Source organism: Mirounga leonina, unplaced genomic scaffold, assembly GCF_011800145.1.
Source record: "Mirounga leonina isolate KUSES-001 unplaced genomic scaffold, KU_Mleo_1.0 Mir_53, whole genome shotgun sequence".
In the NCBI taxonomy this organism is placed as follows: Eukaryota; Metazoa; Chordata; class Mammalia; order Carnivora; family Phocidae; genus Mirounga; species Mirounga leonina.
This window is the reverse complement of record NW_023270807.1, coordinates 88,624,663-88,649,645: the sequence shown is the minus strand read 5'-3', so window position 1 is coordinate 88,649,645 and position 24,983 is coordinate 88,624,663. Positions and strand designations below refer to the sequence as shown.

Genomic DNA, 24,983 nt, shown 5'->3' with positions numbered 1-24,983 from the left:
CTGTTGCACAGCTACTCCTGCCAATTGTAATAATTATACACTTTGGAAAAACACTTAAGAAGGAAAACGGTTTGGAAGCATTTGCGAGTGACTAAAAGTAGTCAGAAACTGGAGAGGTTTTGATTCTTAGATGAAGGGTACCACACTGGATAAGAGATCCACATTTAAATGGGTTTTCCCTCGGGGGGCATTCCCTGATCAGCAGGACCACAGGACAGATAGAACTCCAGAAGAAAACCAGAGTCTTAATGGTCAGAGGGGTCAGTGTGAGGCTGCCAGAGTGCCTGGAAATTGAGTGCGATACCCCCTACATAAAGGAGCCACAGAGAGAGAGCCTCAAAATCTGTGTATAAACTCTTGTTCAATTCTCAGCTAACCCCTGACATGTGTGAGTTTTACCCTAGGAGCCCAGGTGGAAAATAGTAGCCAGAAGTCTTAAGAGAGCTGAACAGAAATTTCAGCAGCTGCCCAGTGTAGGAGAGACAGACTTTGGAATTTGAAACTGAAGTTAGAGGGGCTTCATGAGCAATCCGAGTTTTCCACTGAAACTCCAGAAGGGCCACAGCGTAGGAATAAAAAACTACATCCCAGGACTAAAGAAGTGCACTAAAAATTCAGAGCAAATCCGATACAGAGCCACCCTAATAAAACCTAAAGCCAAGTCCCCACATGATCAAGGTAAACCACCAACAGTTTATTTGCCTGTTAGAATAAGACTGAATACTCATAAGAGGAGTATAACAGAATCCAAACTCTACAACATATCATCTAAAGTGTCTAATACACCGTTAGAAACTACTAGATTTATAAAAAAAAATAGTTAAGTGTGACAATATCAATTGTTGGCAAAGTTGTTAGAGGAAAGGGAGCCTCTCCTGGTTGTGGTAGAAATTTTTATGACCACTTAAAGATTTTGGTATTATCAAGGAAGGTTGACAGCTAGCCTGTCCTATATCCAGCATATCTACTCCTACTTATATACTCTAGAGAAAGTCTTTTGATATTATTAATTATGTTATGTTAGTCACCATACAGTAGAGAAATTCTTGAAGTTCCTCTGTATAAAACTTTTGACATGCAAAAAAAAAAATCTTTAAAAAAAGTTGAGCAAAATCAGCAAATGGCAGAAAGATACATGGAGTACAGTATCATTTATGGAAACTTTAAAAAGCAATCATACACCTCTAGTAATCGTATGGATGCATGAATGCACATCATAAATTCTCAATTCAGTATAATGGTTACCAATGGGGATGAAGGAGTAGAAGAGAGTGATTCACATGCAGCTGCAAGACTATTTAAAACATTGCATTTCTTAAGCTGAGTAGTGGGTATGTGGGAGTGTTGCTTATATTATTTTTCTGTCTTTCTTAATATTCCTAAACTATTCCCTAATTGAAAATATATACATTAAAGGAGGTTGGCTTACCTCAGGAGTTCCTCAGTGATAGCCATAAAATCTTTTAAGTTGTGAAACAGAAATCTTAACTTTGCAAAATCTTATATCATTTTAGCAGTTGAACCAGGGACTGAAATTGGGATAATGGGTTATAACCAGGAAGGAAAACCTGGGGACAGTAATTTCCTGGATCCTCATGGAAAACTTTGGTTTGGACTTTTAAATTTGTATTGTAAATTTTTAGTATGAGCCAGAGAGTTTTACAGTTTCCCTTAACTAAGTTTTTTTTTTTTCTGCTGTTACAAAAGAGGAATATAGCTATGCAGCCTTTGAATTACCAGAAGATTTACACTTTAAGAAAATTCTTAGTTGGGGGTGCCTGGGTGGCTCAGTCGTTAAGCATCTGCCTTCGGCTCAGGTCATGATCCCAGGGTCCTGGGATCAAGCCCCGCATCGGGCTCCCTGCTCCGTGGGAAGCCTGCTTCCCCCTCTCCCCCTCCCCCTGCTTGTGTTCTGTCTCTCACTGTGTCTCTCTCTGTCAAATAAATAAATAAAATCTTAAAAAAAAAAATTCTTAGTTGTAGGAGAATTAGAATCTGACCCTTGGAAACATTGTGCCAGTATAAATGCTTTGATAAGGTAGTGATAATGAAATGCCTAGGTAATCTTCACAAGCCTAAGTTTCATGGTCAGTGAATTAAAATGGAAAACATCTCCTATGAAGTTAGTGTGCATGATGCACAGGAATAAAATAAAGCATTTCCCTATTTGAAAATCAAACAGTTTAGACTACTGAGAGCTTTCAAGGTCACATAAAGTTCAGTTAAGGAACAGAGTTTTTTCCAGTGTGTTTTTGTTTTAACTCTCTATACTTCCAGATTCTGGCTTCTTTTTTATGGTTCTCCTTTAGCTGAAGACTATTAACTGTCTCTCAAAAGAGCTTTGTGTTTCAAGGTCTTCAGGTCAAATTGAAGATGTCAGAAATTCTTATGATTTCATTTTAAGCTGTCCATTAATTTTCTAGTAAGAGCAGGGAAGGCTGTTAGAGATCAAAGCCTTTTAACGGTAGGGTCCCTAGGAGTTGATCTTGTGTCACTCACAGACTTATTTGGTATTAAAAGAGTGTCACTTTTACTGTAGATTACCTATCCATAACCTGCCATTACTGTCATGTATATTCATACATCCATTTGTCCTAAGGATGGATAAGAAGTCCCCCCCTCCCTTTTTAAGTAGGGTTTTTTTTCATGCCCTCACACTTGTAAAGCTTCTTCGGTATTTCTTAATGTTTTGATCCAGCTCCCACAGTGCTGCAGACACACTCATTCATGTTGGTGTGTTGGCATTGTCCCTAACCTCCCTTTCTGTTCGAGCTGAGAAGTGAAAAGCACATTGTCAGGGTGCTGACACAAGAGGGTGTTCCTGAGGTTATGAGACATCCTGCCAGATTTACCCAAGATTATGTATGTCCTGAGTCATGGGTCCCACAGGGATGTTTCCACTGACTTTGTCTGAGCCGTGTAACTCCCTGAGTTTTCACTTGTCAAATGCTGGTGCGAGGCCAAGGGGAGGGATGTCATGGCAGGTAGTCAGTCCCTCAGGCCTCTTTCCGTGGACATTTCCCATGGCCTGGGTCATTTTTTGTTGGCTTGCAGAGACAGTGATGTACTGACCACGGACGGTTTAAGGATAGGAACTTTCCCTCAAGAGTATAAGAGCCCCAAGCCGTTGTGATTTCAGTGGCTCATCAAGCTCTTTCTTGCAATTCCCCATTTTAACACCTTTGATGAGTTCAGGGTTCTGCTCCATGTCAGAGGGAGAAAGCGTTGCACTCCTCTGAGCATCGAATCCGGTGCAGGCATTGTGGCAAGGCACCATTTTACACCTGCGCACATCTGTTTTCTGAGAGCTTTGCCTAGGGGGTCAGAGTACAAAAATAGGAAGTAAGAGAAAAGTTTATGGTTTAGATATTTTTTTAAGTTTGCAGAATTGTGATACGTTGTTAGAACAATTCTTTTTTTCTCTTCTGTTAGAACAAACTTTTGTTGTTGAATCTTATCTGGGACAGAGGCTGGGTGGTTTTAATGAATGCATCCTGCTGATTTAAGTATAAAAAAGGACTAGTTCTCTGACATTTACTGTTTTTTATTGTCACTTCCTTTGTTATTTTTGTCCATTGAAGCTCTTGAGGCTGGGTAAAATAATGCTATTTTTTCTGTACTTAAATTTCTATAATCCAACTTAAGGTAGGAAAAAACACCTTTTTGACCTTTATGGAATTAAACTGAGTTTAGCTTTTAGTCATGAAGAGGTTGTCGCTTTTTATGATAGCCGTTCAACGTAAAGTTAAGTCTAAGAGAAAACAGTCATGGTGTCGGTCATAGGCTCTGGTTAGAGGATGTTTGGGGCTGCGAGAGGATATCACACGAGATGAGACAGTGACGCTGGGCAGATACTCAGCTTTCAAAGTAGGAAATATTATGACCCCAAAGCCTAGACTCACATCCTTAAAAGAGGCCACAGAGTTTGTGAAATGACAGACTTAACTAGAATGGCCCAAGGAAATACTGTGTACCATGACTTGGAGAGCCATGGAAAATTCATTGCGAAGATTATCTCCGCGATTCCTTTGTTAACCTAATCCAACAAAGAAGTAACCATGAAATAGTCATGCTGAATTCACATGCAGAGTGGCTTACTTGGAGCATTTTGTTATGTGCAGTATTTGTTCAATTGGTGGAAATAATTACCAATCCCTTAAACTTCAGAGTTGACACAAGGTTTCTGTGTATGCTGTTAACTGTTGCAAACTTAGAAGCACCTTGTAAAGAAAGCAAGGCTGACCCTTTTTTCCTCCCATTTTTACAAGCAAGGCCATTGAAACTCGAAGAACTTAAGTGAATTTTTTGACATCCTGTTATTAATAAAAATCTCAAATCCAATTTTTCAGAGTCAGTGTTGTTTTTACTACATCCTAGGCTCTCTTTCCTAGAATTTCCAGGAGCAGACCTTTCCGGGAATGTCTGTACTGTTTTGTGGAAGAGGACTTTTGGGAGACTGATATGAGATAAATATTGAGTCAACACTTGGAGTCAGTGTGATCTTAGGCAAGATAACCTTTAGGAAATTCCATTTTCTTACTTAAAAAATAAGAATAATACTTACCTGCAGGAATTAGGAAGCTCTTAGCATCTTATAAGTAGCAGAATACCTTACTCCGATGGGCTTCAACAATAACACAATGAATTGAAGTCCAGAAGTGAGGCTGGGTCTGCAGTAGGTTGAGTCAGCAGCTTAAAAATGTCGGCTGAGTTCTATTCCCTCGTTATTGCTGTTGGTGGCTCTGTCCTCCGGCTGGCTTTCTTAGGGTTGCAAAGTGGCCACGGCCATTCCAGGCATCAATCCAACTTAGCTACACCAAGGTCTGGAGAGGAAAGGAGGCCATCTTTTTCTTAGAACTGGGAAAGCAGGCTCATAAAAACCTACCCCAGACTTTCCTTACATTTCTTTACGCTTCTAGTATTCCATCGTCAGCCCAATACTACACAAATCACTGGGAAGGAGGACAGGATTGTTACAACTCCAACTGGCTTAGACTTACTGTTTTTGGAGGAATAAATGCTCTGTTGTGAGAATTAAAAGAAACAACATATGTTAAAGTCCTGGTTTTAGTAGGCATCTAGTGCTATAGCTTTAGTGTAGAATATGTGAAAATAGTTTGTATTTCTTTATATATTGTTATGTTTATCCGTGTTCAACATGGACACTAACTAAATTAAGTTTCCCTTTTCCTAAAATATTCCTAAGGGTTTTCTTTCTCTTCTTTCTGCATCTAGCTGAACATTTAGCTGATGAGGGAAAAATTGCAGAGTCTGTATACTTTTTACATGGGCCTTATTTAAATTTCACATGTCAGAGCTGTTGTGGGGTCACATGGGATAGGCCGTGCTTGTTTGAAATCATACTTGGTTTTAGACATGATGGTATTCTCATTCTTTTTTTTTTTTTTTAAGATTTTATTTATTTGACAGAGAGAGACACAGTGAGAGAGGGAACACAAGCAGGGGGAGTGGGAGAGGGAGAAGCAGGCCTCCCGCTGAGCAGGGAGCCCGATGTGGGGCTCAATCCCAGGACCCTGGGACCATGACCTGAGCTGAAGGCAGGCGCTTAACGACGGAGCCACCCAGGCTCCCCAGTATTCTCATTCTTTTTTTTTTTTTTTTTAAGATTTTATTTATTTATTTGAGAGAGAGAGAGAATGAGAGAGAGCACATGAGAGGGGGGAGGGTCAGAGGGAGAAGCAGACTCCCTGCCGAGCAGGGAGCCCGATGCGGGACTCGATCCAGGGACTCCAGGATCATGACCTGAGCCGAAGGCAGTCGCTCAACCAACTGAGCCACCCAGGCGCCCCCCAGTATTCTCATTCTTAAGGGGAGATATGAAGTCATTTTCAGAACTTTGACAGGAGATTAAGTACCTGTACAGTATTAGTGTAAGCATGTCTCCTGTTGTAATGCCAAAAAAGATCCATACCCAGGAAATTGAAAGCATTAAGCCTGTTTTTAGCATTAATATGTTCGTTTTTCCATAGTAACTTGAGAAAGGACAGATAGCTTTGCCTTATCAAATAATTTTCTTTTACGTCAGTGACAGTGTTATTCAAACAGTAATGTGTGCCTAATAACTACTTAGTCTTTACATTATTAATGGGGTTTGCTTTACTTTGGGAGAGTTATGTAACAAGCTAATCGACATACAAATAGAGACCAATGACTATTTTCCATTTGGCAGATTAGCCTTTTTTTCTTTTTCTTGGCTTCAAGTTATCTTTCTCTGTGTTCTCTCCATTTCCACTACCTTCTGTGCCCCCCCCACCCGAGTCTTACGTCACCATCATTCCACTGACATCATTTTTGGTCAGTCCTTTATTGTGTCTGTTAGGTGAGTTTCCAAATTTTAGATGATTTTTTTTTAGAACTCAAAGCCTGAAGAGTTCGTAGTAACTCAACATGACCCCTAGCTCATATATATCCAGATGTAGATGGTTCCTAAGGGACCAACAGCTCTAGGATGACCTGGAGACCCAGGTAGAACATACAGTGTGCCCACAGTTGCTTTATAAGCAAGCACCCTGGTAAATTGATTGCACGCCTTGACCTTGCTTTAATGTCACATCCAGCAAATGATAGATTGGATGAAGCTCTGTTATGGCCTGACCAAGTTGAAATCCAGGAATGGTAATATTCAGGATGTCCCTGTGGAGGTTCCTAATTGCAGCTAACAAGTACTGAGCACCTAAGGAGGGCAACTAAAGCTTGCTTTATGTAACTCAGTTGTCAGAGGGTTGAGTGAGAAAACTTGATGTTTGCCAAGCATTATGCTGAAAGGAAGGAGAATGTGAAAGAATGGGGTCATTTCACTCACCGAATGAAAGCAATCGTTTCCAAGCCTGGCTGAACATCACAGTTGTTTGTGGAGTTTTTCAACTATGTGGATGGAGAGTTCTTTGCCCCTGGAGATTCTGCTTAGTGAGTCCATGTTGTTGACTAGATTAACCACAATTGATAATATGCTTATTCTCTTTTTAGTAAAGGTTTAGGTTTTCTCCATATTTTGTTGTTACTCCCTTCCTCCTAAATCTTTACTGTTCTTCACATCCTTAAAGATAAAGTTTAAACTCCTGACCCCACTTTTACCTACCCTTTAGAGCTTTCCCAAATGTGTCTCCTCCCATCTTCCCAGCCTTCTTAGAATATGGGTTTTACATTTTAATTTGAGAGAATTGGCAATTATTGGAAGGGTAAGTTTAGATTGGTCATAAACATGTGAACACAATTCACTTTCAAGAGCGATCAAATAAGTACACGTTAAAATCCCAAGCTATGCTTTCTTGTTGTTATCAATTGGCAAAGATGAAAAGAGATGAGAATACTTTATTTTGGCATGAATGCAATGGAAAGGTCTCTCTCCTACACTCCTCTTAGGAAAGTGAATGAATTGGTAAGACCTTGCTGGGAAGCAATTTGACATTATGCATCAAGAGCCTTGAAATAATTCATGTTCTTTAATCCAGTTATGTCCTTTGGAAACTATCCTAAAGAAACAGCAGATATGGAAAGAAAGGTGTGTTTGCAACAATGTTTACTACCTGAATTTTATGGTAACAAAAAATTGGAAGAAATCTAAATGTCCAACATTTGGGGAAAATGTTAAGCGAAGGATAACCTCCCCATGTGATGGAATATCATTCATTCAAAATTGTGGGGATGGGCTTTGGTGGTAAAAATATAGGTACCATAAAACTTACCATTTTAACTGTTTGAAGAGTATAGTTCAGTAGCATTAAGTACATTCACATTGCTGTGCAACCATCACCACTCTCCACCCACAACACTTCTCATCTTACAAAACTCAAACTCTATACCCATTAGACAACTTCCCATTTTCCCCTCTTCTCAGCCCCTGGCAACCACCATTCTACTCTGTCTCTATGAATCTGACTCCTCTAGGTATTTCATATAGGTGGAATCAAATGGTATTTGTCTTTTTTGCAACTGGCTTGTTTCACTTACCATAATGTTCTCAAGGTCCATCCATGTTGTAACATGTGTCAAAATTTTCTTTTTTAAGGCTGAGTAATACTCTATCTTATGTATACACCATATTCTATTTATCCATTCATCCGTTGATGGACCTCTGTCTTGTTTTCACCTTTTGGGCCATTGTGAATAATGCTGCTATGAACATTGGTGTACAAATATCTGCATTTCCTGCTTTCAGTTCTTTTGGGTATATACCCAGAAGAAACTGGTGGTTTAAAAAAAAAATTTTTGATAGTAACATGCGTCATGCTATCCAATCAAAATTTAAAAACAGATTATAAAAATAACATGATTCTCTTTATTTGGAAAAAAAAAAGTCAATGAAGAGGAAAAGGACTGGAAGAAGATAGTTAGAATTTGGGGTTATTTTATTTTCTTCCTGACTTTTCTGTTATAATAAGGATCATATACAAATAAGTAGTTTGAAATGAAGAAAGGGTTTCCCCCCCATCTACAAACCAAATTAACAGAGTGATTTGACACTAGTTTTCTTCTTATACTGTCCTGCTTTGTGTGTGCGTTTTTTTATGAGTGATAATTTAAGAAATATCCCTAGAGATGCAAAGCACCATGAAATTCTAATTTAATTACTTTTATGTCTCCCAGAAAGAATCACAGCTGTTATATCACAAAGCAGGAAAAATGACAGCTAAGTAGAGAGAACTTGACTTGAGCTCAGTTTCTTCTTTGATAGAAAGTAAATGCTCTTTAGCTAGAAATAATCAACTCAGGAATATTTCCTTTATTCTTGACTTTGTTGAACATCTCAGTGCAGATGCAAAAAATGAACTGTCTTTGTTATAAAGACTTCATCACTCACCTCATAATCAAGTACTTGCCTCTTTTAGAGCTAGTTTGCAATCAGGTGACAAATACAGTTGCTAATAATAAGGCAGTCTTGAACAAAAGTCTATTGCTTTGGAAGCTCGACTAAGAAGTTTGCATCTTTGCAATGTAATAATAAATTGAAGAATAAAGTACTTACTTTTTTCCAGTAAACATTTAGTACTAAAATAGGAAAAAAGTGGGCATATAGCAAATAGCATTTGCAAATAGCAAAATAGTAGTGGACATAACTTCATACAGTTACTCAAATGTAGTCACTAGAATCCTCTTAAGATGTGAATATCTGGTTTCATCCTTAAGATTTCTTTATTTCATGAAGTCATCTTTAATTTAGCTTACTCACCTCTAGCCATTTTATTTCTTTATCTTTATAGATAGTTTTACACTAATAATCAGTTTATAGATTTCTTTATGTAAGGACTAATGTTCACATTCATTTATCCTCTTGCTAGTTAAATGGTGAAGTTTTCAACAACATAAAACTTCTTTGGGACATTTTTATGGGCATGTTCAGCAGTATTGCCATATCAGTCTTTTAAAAATATTAGTCTCTAATAAGATCAATCAAATATATTTTGTGACAAACACCATTCTTTCCAAGAATATATCAATACCTCTTTCTGTTGTATATAGAATATAAACTTTATCCTTGATATAAAGGCAGTTCCTCCTGCTTTTATTTCTCATAATTTTTCCTGTTTCACCCAACTCCCTTTTACTAAAAAAACCAAAAACAAAACAAAAAACCAGAAAGTCATGAAAAAGGGCTTAAAAAAATTTTTTTTGAACATACACCAAAGGATAGGCAGGGTGATACTGAGAAAGGGCTCAGCTTTGGAATTGAGCAGAATTGGGTCAAATTCCTACTCTACCACTTCTAATGTGCATGACTTAATATGTCCAGTCTTTAGTGTCCTGATCAGTAATCTTGAGAGAATCCTCTCTGCCTTAAAGAATTGTCAGAATTAGAAATATTATGCTTGAAGTGTCTAATGCAATGCTTTGTACCTAGTAGGTGCTCAGTAATGAGAGGCAGCTAATACTGGTGTGTCTGTTTGGTATTGTTTCTATTTGGTATTAATCACAGTTTTCTTGGGTGGAGAATGTCATCTGTGCTACGTCATACTATTGTTAGAAATATGCTATCCCTGTTCATAGGAAAGCTGATCTATCCCACCCACGACACCAGGTTTGGGTGTATGTCTTGGTTGATGCTCATTATCAGCAGAAGCTTTAAAAGCCATGTTGTGGTTGTGCTGTGTGTATTTTTCCTTGGTCATTTACTGGAAAAAACTGCTCCTTCAGGCTGGGTCCCAGAAGGAAAACAATGTGGAGCAGAGCTGAGCCAACCAACATAGAAATGTGGCATTAACAGGCATTGCTAGCTACTGGGATTTGCAGTTGTTTGATACCATGACACATTTACCCTAAAATGAATGATACATCACCTTCAGCTAAAATGGATGCTTTCATTCTTTTAACATCTATATGTTAACATCTATATTTTAACATTATTTTAGCATCTGTATTTTAACAATAATTTATCAAGTTTGAGTCTTAAAAAAAACCAATGAAATGATAAAAGATGTTTGGAAAATTAGCATCAAGGAACAAGGGAATACAAATATGCCCATAATAAGGATCAATGTGCTTGGTATAACTGACCTCCAAGCCAATAGGTATTTTAGTAGAGCATGAAAAAAGAATCATATGCTACTTCTTCGGAAGAAACTGTGCACTCCCTAGCCATAAATTAAAGGAATTTCTCATATAAGATGCTCTATAGACAACAGTGAAAGCTATATAAACAATATCCTTGATATTTTTATTAAATAATGAATTTCAACGACTTTAAATTGTAATGTGGTGAAGGTGATATGCAGTACACTAATTCAATGTGGTCTAAGGGTGTAGCTTTCTGGTCATATGGTTTCTATCAAAGTCAGGGTTTAGACTGCTGAAGAAAGTGAATAGATTCTTTTTTTTTAAAGATTTTATTTATTTATTTATTTATTTATTTATTTATTTATTTATTTATTTATTTATTTGACAGAGAGATAGAGAGAGAGGACAAGTAGGCAGAGAGGCAGGCAGAGAGAGAGGGAGAAGCAGACTCTCTGCTGAGCAGGGAGCCCGACCTGGGGCTTGATCCCAGGACCCTGGGATTACCACCTGAACCGAAGACAGCTGCTCAATGGATTGAGCCACTCATGCACCCTGAATAGATTATTTGAGTCTCCTGTGAACCACTGTCTTTATCACTTGTCTCAGCTTGGTTCTTGGTAAGAAGTGGATGCAGACTTTCTTCATTCAGCAAGTATTTCATATTCACCTGCAACATCCCAGACATCCTGATGATCCAGGCATTGGAGATTCAGTGGCCAGCAAGACTGACAAGGTGCTTGCTCTCATGGAGCTTGCACTCTATTGGGGGAGATAGATAATAGAATAAAAAGTAATTTGAGATTGTTGTAAATTCTGTAATAGATATAGAATTATACAGAGTTTCCATTTTTTTTCTTAAATCGTTACCATGTTTCAAGAAAATTTTCCGTTTTACCTAAGTTGCCATATTTATTGGCATAAAGTTATTCTGAATATCCTTTTACTTTTAAAGATTTTGGGGGGGGGGCACTTGGATGGCTCAGTCAGTTAAGCATCTACCTTCGGCTCAGGTCATGATCCCAGGGTCCCAGGATTGAGCCTTATATCGAGCTCCCTGCTGAGCAAGGAGTCTGCTTCTCCTTCTGCCCCTCCCCACCGCTCATGCTTGCTCATTCTCTCTCTCTCTCTCTGAAATAAATAAATAAATCTTAAAAATAAAATAAATATCAGGGCACCTGGGTGGCTCAGATGGTTCAGCATCTGCCTTCGGCTCAGGTCATGATCCCAGGGTCCTGGGATCAAGCCCCGCATCGGGCTCCTGGCTCAGCAGGGAGCCTGCTTCTCCCTCTCCCTCCCCCCCGTTCATGCACTCTCTCTCTATCTCTGTGTCTCAAATGAATAAATAAAATCTTTAGAAAAATAAAATAAAATAAAATAAATATTTAAAACATTTAAAAAATATGTTTTATTTTTAAGTAATCTCTGTACCCAATGTGGGGCTTGAACTCACAACCCCGAGATCAAGTCACATGCTCTCCCAATTAAGCTAGCCTGGCACCCCTCCTTTTACTTTCTTTTTAATGCTAACAGGACCTATATTAATCGTCCTCCTGATAGTGTAGCATAACAGTAATTTATATTCTCTCTCTCTCTCGTCTGATGAGCAATTTGCCTTGGAGTTTATCATTTTGTTAATCTTCTCATAGAACCAACTTTTGGCACTGCCAATTTTCTTTATTGCACTTTTTATTTCATTAACTTCTGCTCTTTCCTTTATTGTATCTTTCCTTCTACTTTAGGAATAATATGCTGTAATTTTTCTAGATGGGAGCTTACAGCATTGATTTTTCAACCTTGCTCTTTTCCCAACATATGCATTTAAAGGTATAAATTATTCTGCATCCCAGAAATTTTGATATATTGAACTTTCAATATTGTTCAGCTCAAATATCTTTTCATTTTCAGCGTGACTTCTCTGACCCCTGGGTTATTCAGAAGTAGGTTGCCCAATGTCCAAACATATCTTCCTTTTTTGTTCTCTAGTTTAATTCTGTTGTGGCAAGAGAACACACTCTGCATTATTTCAGTTCTTTGAAATTTGTTGATAAGTACCTTATGGCCCAGGATATGGTGCGCTGTTGTTGGGTGTAGTGTTCCACATAAGTCAGTTAGATTAACTTGGTTAATCTTATTATTCAGATCTTCCATATCCTCATTGATATTTTTTGTCTGCTTGTTTGATCATCACTGAAGAGTGTTTTAAAATCTCCAGCTATAATCTAAATTTGTCTAATTTTTAGTTCTGTCAATTTTTGCTTTTATATGTTTTGAAGCCATATTAATAGGTATGTTTAGGATTATAAATTTTTCTTTGAATTTACCCTTTGATCATTATGAAATGTCCCTCCTATGTCTTGTAATAACTTTTGCTGTAAAATCAGTTTTGTCTGATATTAATATATAATCACAACAGACTTCTTTGGGTTAATATTTGAGTGATACGTCTTGCATCATTTTATTTTCAACTTAACTGTGTCCTTATATTTAAAGTGTGTCTCTTAAATGTATATAATTGAAATTGCTTCTTCCTTCCTTCCTTCCTTCCTTCCTTCCTTCCTTCCTTCCTTCCTTCCATCCTTCCTTCCTTCCCTGTTGTTCAGTCTAACTTGACAAATCTCTTTTATTTGTAGTGTTTGGGTCACTTATTTTTATTGTGATAACTGGTATTTGCAGTTATGTTTACCATCTTGCTATTTATTTTCTATTTGTTTCATTGTTCTTTTATCTTTTAGTCTTCCATTCCCCCCTTATTTTCTATTAATTTAGTATTATATTTTATCCTCTATTAGGCCTATTACTAAAACTTTTTCTATTATTAGTTTAGTAGTTCCCTAGAGATTGCCATCTACATCCTTGACTTTTATTGTCTACCTTAAATTTGTGTCTTACCACCGCCTGAACAAGGAAAGAAACCTAGGGGAGTTTAAATATTCAACAGTTCTTATGTCATTGCATTATCTTTTGGCTTCCATAGTTTGTATTGCTAAGTCAGCTATCAATTTTATTGTTCCTTTATAGGTGATGTATCTTTTTCATTCTGGCTGATTTTAAGATTTTTATGTGTCTTTGGTTTCAGCATTTAGACTGTGATTATTTCATTTTCTCCTAACTTGAAGTTGCTGAGCTTCTTGAATCTGTGGGTTAATGTTTTCAACAGTTTGGGAATATTTTTGGCCATTATGTCTTCAAATATTTCTTGTGTTCTGTATTCTCTCTCTCTTCTTTCTGGAGTTACAATAATACATATGTTAGACAGTTTAACTATGTCCCATATGTCTCATGCTTTGTTGTGTTGTCTCCCTTTTTTTTTTCTCTCTCTCTGCTTCCATTTAGATACTTTGTATTGACCTGTTCATTTCACCACATCTGTCTTTTGTTCTGTGTGGTCTGCTATTAAACCCATACAAAGATTCTTTTTGATTCTTCTTTTTAAGATTCCAACCCCCAATGAAATTGTTTATCTTTTTATCCCTTTTGTCCATCTTTTTCTTGATTTTTATCATATTTGTAATAATTAGTTTAAACTCCTTGTTTATAAACTCCAACATCTGAATTATCTCTGAGTCAGCTGCTCTTGTCTATTTTTGCTCTTTTGTTTATTGGTCACATTTTTTTGGCTTTTTGCATGTCTCATAGTTATTGTATCCCATTCATTTTGTATTTAAGAATTTTCAAGACTGAAGATGGTTTATTTTCTCTCTCAGAAAGTTCTGATTTTCCTTTGTTAGCCGGATAGGATAAGAAGCTGATTACTTCAAAAAATGCAATTGAGTTGGGGCGCCTGGGTAGGCCAGTTAGTTGAGCATCTGAGTCTTGGTTTTGGCTCAGGTCGTGATCTCAGGGTCCTTAGATTGAGCCCACATGGGGTTCCACACTCAGCGTGGAGTCTATTTAAGATTCTTTCTCCCTTGGGGTGCCTGGGTGGCTCAGATGGTTAAGCGTCTGCCTTCGACTCAGGTCATGATCTCTGGGTACTGGGCTGGAGCCCCACATCCAGCTCCCATCTGGCTCAGCAGGGAGTCTGCTTCTCCCTCTCCCTCTGCCTCTCCCCCTGCTTGTGTGCTCTCTCTGTCCCTCTCTCTCTCTCAAATGAATAAATAAAATCTTTAAAAAAAAAAAAGATTCTTTCTCCCTTACCCTCTGCCCCTCTCCCCCCCTCAAATAAATAAATAAATCTTTATAGCAAAATGCTATTGAGTTGAGTTGGTCTGGGTTTCAGTTTTAGCTGACCCAGTCTATCTTGATTTTGTCTCAGCTTTTGATTAAGAGCCAAGCAGGTCTCTATCTACTTATCCCTAAGTACTGTGGGCAATTTCATATCTGCTCTTTGAAGTTTTGAGTTTAACTCTTTGTTCTTTCACATCATACAGCTCTAAAATTTGGTAATTTTTTTGAGGAGATTGTCATATATTTGTTGCAGGCTCTGCTTGCTAAGTCCTGCCAGACTTGAGGAGATTTCACTTTGCCATCCCAGCCCTAACTTATCTCCCAGCCTCCTATACAACCCACTATTCAACAAATGTCCTGTGGAGAAAACTGGCTACATGTTTGAGGCTCCTCCAGGTTTCATTCCATCATGCCAACCCATGCAACTATCAGGAAATCCACTAGTTTCTCTTTTCCCCGGTAGAGTTTCAGAGAGGAAGTTTCTCTGCCTATGCCAAGCCCAACCCTCATCTTGTGGTCAGAATGAGCAAATGCCCCTATAGAAGACAAAGCAATTCAGCTCATCTTGGAAGGGCACTTCCCTCTCTGAAGCTTTATTTCAATGATGTTTTTAATTGTTGCTTCCGTAGATCTCCAATGTCTATAAAAACATGTTTTCGATTATGTATCCTTTTTCCGCATAGTTGTTATAGCAGAAGTGATGGCTTCTAAATAGACTACTATATCTACTTCGAAGCTAAAGTTTTCCCCTCAGCATTGAATATTCTTCTAGAACTTAAATGGTTATATAGCTTTCAAACATTTGGAATACATTTTATTCCCTATCACATTTTATAATGTTGGAAATTTAGAGTACTTTTTTCAACTTATAACAAATATCCTTGTAACTGAATTTTTGATTACATATTTGAGCTTTTCCTTAGTATAATTCATAGATGTGTAATTGTGTCAACAGATATGCATAATTTTTTAAAATTTTACAATTTTGACATGTATTGGCAAATTTCAACCAAGAAATACTGTACTAATTTATGCTGACAGTGTGTGAGAATTCTTAATTCCTATGAGTGGTATATTAATAATATATGACAGGATTTTATTTCTCTTGTAACATACCTACATGTTATCTTAATCGCCAGGGGAATCCAGAAGATGTTAAGACTTTCTCCTCAATACTGAAGTCATTGTCATGGAGTGCTATGAATACTAGAAAAATATAAATTATTAATTTTATTGGCATTCATATTTTGGTTAAAAACATAAAAATATATATTGTTTATGGGAACATAAAAATAGATGTAAGCCAAACTTTTCATTTTGGTTGGTTTTGGCACATAGGAAGTCCTTAGTCAATTTTTATTGATTAATTTGGGCATGTCTTGCTTTTTGCATTTTTCCTTTAATATCTTTAAGAGAAATTCCATGTTCTTTGGTTTCAGGAGAAATGAAAGAATTTATTTGTTGAAAATATTGCATATCTTGATATGAATTGGTAGAAAAGAAAGTATACAACTTCTTTCTTCTTCTATACTCTTTTTAGTGGGACCTTCTACTTGCGTCTGAACAAACACAAAAACCTTTGAGACTTACATGAGTCTAAGATTTAAAAATCATGTCTTTCCTTTATATGACTAGTTTTAAATATCAGCAGTCTGGGAGCATGTTTTTTCCATCTTAGAATTGGGAAACACCTATACTTCTGGAGAGGTAAAAATGCTTTTTGATCATCAACAGTGATGCACTTGGAAATTTTCTATTCTTCCTCCATCTCCATAATTATTTGAGCCAACTAGTTAAGATTAATACTTACTTGATTTTTGTTTCCATTCAGAGATACTTGTTCTATTTAAAAAATAAGACCCGGGGTGCCTGGGTGGCTCAGTGGGTTAAGCGTCTGACTCTTGGTTTTGACTCATGTCATGATCTCATGGGTAGTGGGATCAAGCGCTGCATCAGGCTCTGTGCTCAGCACAGAGTCTGCTTGAGATTCTCTCCCTCTGCCCCTCTCCCCACTCACACATGCGCACATGCTCTCTCTCTCTCAAATAAATGAATAAATCTTTAAAAAAAAAATTTGACTATCGTGCATTAGAAGTGACTATTGTGCATAAATAAAAATTAAGACCTTTAAAAAGGGCACATGATATCCTTAATATCCAGAAAAATGTACTTTTTCTTTCCTTTTGAAGTTTAACTTATCATTTTAAGTTATGGAAAATTTCAAGCATGTATAAAAGCCAAGAGTATACTGTAATGCACACTGGTATGCCTGCCACCACTTTTGCTCTTCCTCTCTTTTATTTTAACAGTTAATGATTTAAGTGGGAATGCCTTTATCTCGGAATTGTAATGTATTTTTTTCTATATAACCTTTTTTTTTTTGTATCATCAAATGGTCATTCATTCAGTATGTAGTTCTTAAATTTTCCTTAATTTGACTTTTTAAAATAAAGACTTCATTTTTAATGTTTGTCTCAAGCAATTTCTAATGGTCACCAGGGTGTTTATTTTTTTTCTTCGTGATCCCAAATGTAATAATACTGAATATTGTTGCCTGTTAAATGACATATGTGAGGAAATCCTTGGACAGAATCTAAGAAGTATTACCTTGAAAATACAGTGGATGTGCAAACACTGAAGTTTTTTCAAATGTCCAAGTGTTTTTCAAAGGTTGATACTTAGTTTCATGCATATTCAGAAAAGGGTTCTTATTCTCTTTGAGCCAAAATTAGTATGCACAGGCACAATCTCTGTTTTTCTTAATTTCTTAGTGCAATTGGCATTCTTTATTTCATTTCCGCATCACACTTATGAAACTCATTGTCTCAGTGTGTTACCTGGATGGTACCCTCATTGCTTTGTGTATTTTTAAGGCTTTTTAAAAACCACGTGTAAAAACAGGTACAGGGTTCTTATTTTTTAATTACCACTGCTTACACGTGTGTATACACACACGCACGCGCACACACACACACACTCTGTCACATTTCTGGTAGATTGTTGAAAAGAGGATTTTTTTAGAAGACAGAGGCTACTATGATACAGGTAAGCTAAGCAGGGGAATGCAGTGGGGCCGAGGGCAAGGAGAGGCCGTTACTTAAGCATTAAATTCTAATAGCACAGCACACTACATTCTGGGGTGAAGGCCAGTGGAATATTTTTGCTTGCTCAGGCTTTGGAGTTATGCAAACAGAAGCTATTGCACACCCAGAGTTTCATGATTGGGGAAGTAAACTTGTACATTTGTTTTTTTTTAATAGGTTCAAAAAGGCATTTGAATCTGAGCCATCACTACAGTCAGGAATTAATTACGCGGTTCTTCTCCTGGCGGCTGGGCATCAGTTTGAATCTTCCTTTGAGCTCCGGAAAGTTGGTAATTACAGCTTGATATTTTACATGGAAATCAAGAAACTGGACCCAGCTTGGTACAAAGAAAAAGAATCATCGACAGATAGACCCTTTGCTTTTTGTTACTATTTCTATAGATTTTCTATTACTGTATCTCCTTGTTTAGTGTTTCATACTATTGTTCAGAATCCTGATATTGGGATGTCATTTGGTTTTTAGTGTATTTTGCCTGTTTCTAAAAACATCCTGGTTAATATTTATTGTTACAGCACAAATTAATATTGAAAACAGGGCTCTGCATTCAGCCCCAACTCCCAAATAAGGTAGTGTTTGGAACATCAGGAACATTTCCTATTTTAGATTTAGAGGAGGAGGTGGAAAGAAGAAGGAGAAGAAGAAGAAGAAGTAGGAGAAGACGGAGAAAAGACCTCTGATATTTTCTATTTCTGATTCTCTTACACACCTTCAAGCACTGTGATTTCAGTGGTATTGGAGGTGAAGCCTCCCAAAGCCCCCCAAGAACAGCAGATCAAGCAGATGGCAGTCTTGGCAGTGACTAGTCTCCTTAGAGACCATCTCTGAATTGTAGCCATTGATAGAATGTGCTTTTGTCCCTTTTATCTGTGGACATTGTCTCATCTGCTCACCCTTCTTTGGAATGTGAAGATTTACTGCATCTTAGTGAATAAATTTTGTGTTGATTTTTTTTTTTTTTGCTTCTGCCTTTAATAATATTTTTTAAAGTTTTGCATACTGGAAAACTGTCTATGGTAGTGAGATTTTGCTCTCTCTCAGTTTCTAACCATTCTCTTTCAGGGAATCTTTCCAACTCTTGTAGAAGTCATTACTACAGACCTAGAAATATTATGCCATATTTTTCATAGAGGAAAAAAAAATTGATCTTAGTGAATCTATAAATTGTAGAAGAACCTTTTCCTTTAAGATTTTTAACTGGAGACTGTTTCTGTTTAATTTTCCTTGAAGAAAAATGAGTCCTAGACTTTTTTTTTTTACATCATTTGGGAAGGGGTTATAAAATAGCCATGTGTAATGTTCTGGGAAATCCTTGACAGCAAAGTTTGAGTATTAAATAATTTTTGAAGGGCGTCTGGGTGGCTCAGTTGTTAAGCATCTGCCTTCAGTTCAGGTCATGATCTCAGGGTCCTGGGATTGAGCCCCACGCCGGGCTCCTGGCTCAGTGGGGAGCCTGCTTCTCCTTCTCCCTCTTCCTCTCCCCCTGCTCATGTTCTCTCTCTCTCTCTGTATCTCTGTGTCTCAAATGACTAAAAATAAATCTAAATAATTTGTGAAAGGGCCCAGACTAAAAGAATGATAAAATACTTGTTGCTGCTGGATTGCACTGGTATTCAATGCACAAAGCTTTATTTGAAATTATTTTTTTCAGTTGGTAAATGAAATCAGAGAAAAATGGCAATTTGTACTCAGGAATTGTGATTATAAAAAAATTTTGTATCTAAGGTTGATTTTCAAACTCTACACTAGCCAAAACTCTTTAAGTACTAGCGATCTAAAAATAATTTGTACTGCTATGTTCTTGAACTTAAGGTGAAGTTTTATTAAGGCCTCCAGATCATTACAGGAATTGACACTGATCTGCATGTGTTGATAGAGCATTAGCATAGTGGCTTGAAAATGTACCTACTCTAAATTCTCACTTTAAGTTAAATATAGGTTAAAATGATCAGCACTCTGCTAAGAGAGTAGATCTCATTGCAAAAAAGAAATGATAATTATGTGATGTGATGGAAGTATTAGCTAACACCTGGTGGTAACCATTTTGCAATATGTAAGTGGATCAAAGAAACATGTTTTACACCTTAAACTTACACAATATGTCAGATGTATATTATAATAAAGCTGAGGGAAAAGAAGAATGGTCAGCACTCTGAGGTTTGAGGAACTGATTAAAATAACTTTGTAAAGAAAACATACCTTAATTTTTTTTCCAAGAAGAACTCATTCATAATATATGTTAAGCAAGCAATTGGAAACATATGAAGTTGAATTTTAAATATTGGAAAGTGCAAAACATAAACAGACTTTTTAAATTTTTTATTTATTTTATTTATTTATTTTTTTGACAGAGAGAGAGACAGCAAGAGAGGGAACACAAGCAGGGGGAGTGGGAGAGGGAGAAGCGGGCTTCCCGCGGAACAGGGAGCCCGATGAGGGGCTCGATCCCAAGACCCCAGGATAATGACCCTAGCCGAAGGCAGACGCTTAACGACTGAGCCACCCAGGCACCCCTAAAACATACACAGACTTAAAATGTGACTTGACAATGAATTTTTAATTCAAATTTTAGGTTTCTAAAATACCATGACATACACTCCAAATTGTATGTCCTTTATAACTAAAATGCAATTAAAACTCACTACTTTAGATTCTACTCAATAATAAATTATACTTATCATCATAGGCTGACCTAAAGTTAATTTTTTTATGGTAAAATAGAATTAAAAGGATTTTCGAGGAAAAACAGATTAAATAAATTGTCTAATATAATATTAATAGTATGTAATAAAAATAAGATTAATAAATAACACATTTTGCATATTTTAAAGATATACTTTTAAAAAGCATTTTTTTAAATGCTCTAATCAAATTTCTCAGTAATTTATATCTTCTTCTATTCATTCTCTTGGTCCCCTGCAAATGTACAAATTAGCCTGAATTACTGAGCTCCCTTTAGTAATCAGAGTTTTTTTTTTTTTTTTTTAAATAAAATCCCTTCTTCAGGTGCATTTGAAATTTTGATGTATTTATAAAAGGTAAGCAATTAAAAATTAAGATACCAAAACATAACCATAAACATATCATCTTAAGTTTAAGATCTCTAAGGTAAGACCCGATTCTTAATTCTTCTCACCTACTGTCCAAAGGCTCTCAATTCTAGTTGTGTGTGTGTCTGAGGTTAAGACTAACTGTTTCATGATCTGTGTTTCACTTTCCCAGTTTTTGAATAAGCATTGATATTTAGACTATTTAGAACTAGGATTTGAAAACACAGAACCACATCTTACATGTTCTTCCTATTTTCAGCTTCACAAGACTTAAAATTAATATTCAGATGTTAGCCAAATAAAAGATGATTTTCCCATCTTCTGCGGACTTTTTCAACTATGAGACATTTTATGGGAGAGAGTCAGAATTATAGGTTTGGGTCCCCAACAATAATGATGATGTAATAAAAGAACATTATGCTTGGAATTGAGACAAACCACTATTTGAATCTCATTTTCAGGGAGCAATAAAAATGAAATCTGTATTACTGAATATGAAAGTCCATGATTCTATAAAGATAATTCTAAAAAGGAAATCAAAACAAAAACAAAATCCATCACCAACCACAGAACAGCTCATTTGTTCTGTATGGAGGTGACCAATTTCTCAGATACTTGGAAATTATAGGGAAGAAATTAGGTACCTTCCCTTCTTTTTTAAGAGATATTATAGCTCATCTAGTTGATGAGATAGAAGCTCTTCTTAATGTATTATTCTGAAAGAAAATGTACTCTTCAAAAGAATTCTAGTTAACGAAGTAGAGAGAATGGTAAGAATGACAATGATAGTGATGTTGAAATAATGATTTTGGCAAGGATCATCAATTAAAAGTTAAATCATTAAATGAAAATGTTTATTTTTTTAAATTTCATTCAACCATATTTACCTGATACCAAAGCTCCCTCACAGATTGATTGTTAGTCACAAAGGACAAATATGCCTATACAGTCCATTCTATGTATGCCCTCCAGCGATTTGGCTCTCAGTGATCCAACCAGCAACCCTAATAATGAGTTGGCCCAATGGTGCCTCTTCATGCGATGAGCATGGAGCAAGCAGCATCTCCTGTAAAACAGTCTCGCCAAAAATGTTTAGCCCAAATTTTAAGATCTTATGTCCAGCTAATAGGAATCACGGTGACTATAAAAATAAGTCAAACAACATGAACACGTGACACATTCATGCCAAGGTCAAAGCTAAATGTCACCCTCATAATATGAACTTCTGGCATACAAGAATAAACCTGAAATTTTATTTTAAAACTTATTGTAATTTTATAATTACACATTTTCATAGTCCCTGTTTAAATGTTTGACATGATTTGCTGCTAGATCAATCCTTGGTTCATTGTTCTGCAAGCATGACACAATAAAAAGAGCTCCTTTTCAAATGAAGTTAGTAGAAACACCCATTTTTAGTATCTCATTTTCCCTCTGCACTTTCTTCTTTCCTTTGTATCCGTTGAATTTGTTATTATACTCAGATAGGAGATCATGGACGTTGTTGCATACCTGGGTGTAATTTTTTTCATCTTATGAAATTATCAGGGAGCAAAGCCATTCTCTTTCTAACTTATGACAAAATGTGAAGGGCTCCCAAATGGGGACTTTTTCTTGAAATACTCAGGGCTGAAGTGTTATGTCATAAAAAGTAGCATAAAGTTTTTAAAGATTATTTTGTTTTGTTGAAGTATAATTTTCCCCCAAAATTCATAATTCTCAGGAAATATAAAATAGAATACTTGGAAAAGATTTTTAGGGGCACCTGGGTGGCTCAGTCAGTTGAGTGTCTGACTCTTGATTTCGGCTCAGGTAGTGATCTCAGGATTGTGAGATCGAGCCCCGTGTTGAGCTCCACACTTAGCTGGGAGTCTGCTTGGGATTCTCTCTCTCTCTCTAAAAAATAAATAACATAAATCTTTTTTAAAAAATTTTCCTTAACTCCATTAATATGGAAAACAATAAGAGGATATGTCTAGTTCAAAGTGCATTTTAGAAGCTAGGGTATACATAGATAATTTAACAAAGAAATGTTAGGATGACAATTCTGAGTTTGATTGAAAAAAAAAAAACTATTTCAGTCCCATTAGGTCATAAATCTTAGGGATTATCTGTTTTACTAGACAGAAATTATTTGCATCTCTACTACAAAAACATGCAAGTTAACAAGTAAACTTCTCTAAGTCTGAGATCTTTAATGAATAGTAAACAGTGAGATGAACTTGCTACACTTTCCCTAGACTGTCCTCAAGTGTGGCCTGATGCCCTTGTGAGATACTGAGATGACATGTCCCACCTTTTTACCTTGTTCTCAAATCTCAGATAATTTTCCTGATACTTTACTGTTGTGAATGCTAGTGGCACTTAACAATTCTACAAGGATATATTCTCTTTAAGCAAACAAAGGATTACAAATGCAAAAATAACACCAGGCAGAGTAGAGACAAAAATTTATAATGAAATGAAAAACACCAGGAAGAATCAAAACAATGTGGGAAGAAGAAGTTGGAGGATTTAAATTACCTGACTTTCAAGTCTTGTTACAAAGCAACAGTAATCTAGACAGTGCTGTCTGTCAGTTCCCTTATTTCTTTAACTTTATAAGTATATAATTGTTTTTGCATATAAAATTATCATTAATTATTGTAGCATTTTACTCTTGCAGAATATATATACTGTATACTTTTATACTGCAACTGATAGTGTAGCATATTTCCCTTTCAAGTAACTAAAGAACCATGATATTATAAGGGAAGCAAGGTGGTTACGTAACAAAATATTATCACCTTTCGATTTATGCACATGCAGTGCAAGCATACATTAAAATTCTGGAATGATACACATCAAAGTGACAGTGGCAGTTATCTTTGGGTCTTCAAATTAAAGGGACTTTTTTTTCCCCACAATGAATGTAAGCCCCTTTTATAATTGAAACTTAAAGCTATTGGAATCTGAAAGGAGGAATGAAAACTCAATTTTTTTTTTTAAGATTTTATTTATTTATTTGAGACAGAGAGAATGAGAGAGATAGAGCACATGAGAGGGGGGAGGGTCAGAGGGAGAAGCAGGCTCCCCGCCGAGCAGGGAGCCCGATGCAGGACTCGATCCAGGGACTCCAGGATCATGACCTGAGCCGAAAGCAGTCGCTTAACCAACTGAGCCACCCAGGCGCCCTCAATTTTGTTTTTAATAAAAAGTCTGCTCTGCCTGGGTGCTGTGTGTTTGTAACACTGTACTTGCTGATGATCTTCCAGGAGTGAAGCTGAGTAGCCTCCTTGGTAAAAAGGGAAACTTAGAAAAACTCCAGAGCTACTGGGAAGTTGGATTTTTTCTGGGCGCCAGTGTCCTGGCCAATGACCACATGAGAGTCATCCAAGCATCTGAAAAGCTTTTTAAACTGAAGACACCGGCATGGTAATAGTAAAGTCTTTTGTGTTTGAACAAGTACTTTTAATAAACAACTCTTATCACTTATTTCCAAATTGTTGTATTTGTTGAACTGACGATTCGATGATTTTATTTGCTTATAGAATAAAATGCAGAATTTAGAGAAAAAACTGATATTCATAAATAAAATGTGTTGAATATAGGTTTTGATGACTTTGGAGGCAAGGTGATGTCTGCTTGCCTTTGGCTTAGCCTTTTCATGACGCTGAGCAACCCGCTAGCCCAAGTTGGCCAGTGGTACCCACAGGAAGCCAGATCTGACACCTGCACATCAAATTGGTAGATTCACAGATTTCCATGTCAGCCTCCCATGTTTCTGCCCCAAACATACACCCTTTGTTCTCTTTATGATCCAGTCTCAGTTTGGGGATTCTCGTGCTTGATTTTCACTTCTTTATGCTTATGGCTTATTCATACCTTTGAATGTTTCTTGTATGTGTGCATTTTTCTAATTTCAAATTGTTCTTGGAGTCCCCCCAAGTCTCATCTTTATGCATGTGGTAATTGAAGAGATGAAAGCATTTAGGACTATTTTGGAAAACAATGCTGATTTTATTATGCATCACAGGTAATGATTACTAGCTGTAAAGGCTTTAAAAGATTTACCATGATACCAAGAAAGGCTCAGATTGGCTCAGACCCTGGGCCACTGACTTGTTTTCATCAGAGGAACCACTTGAGGAGATGCTTCCCACGGTAAATCCC

General features: G+C 36.7%; 1 protein-coding gene across 1 annotated transcript in view; it reads left to right on the top strand.

Moving 5' to 3' along the window:
* The window catches only part of MAP3K5 (mitogen-activated protein kinase kinase kinase 5), a 194,390-nt gene that overhangs the window by 80,442 nt on the left and 88,965 nt on the right, over nucleotides 1-24,983 (top strand). The window contains exons 8-9 of the mRNA XM_034990749.1: nucleotides 17,940-18,052; nucleotides 24,086-24,245. Coding sequence (XP_034846640.1) covers nucleotides 17,940-18,052; nucleotides 24,086-24,245 — 273 coding nt within the window. The remainder of the gene's footprint in view (nucleotides 1-17,939; nucleotides 18,053-24,085; nucleotides 24,246-24,983) is intronic.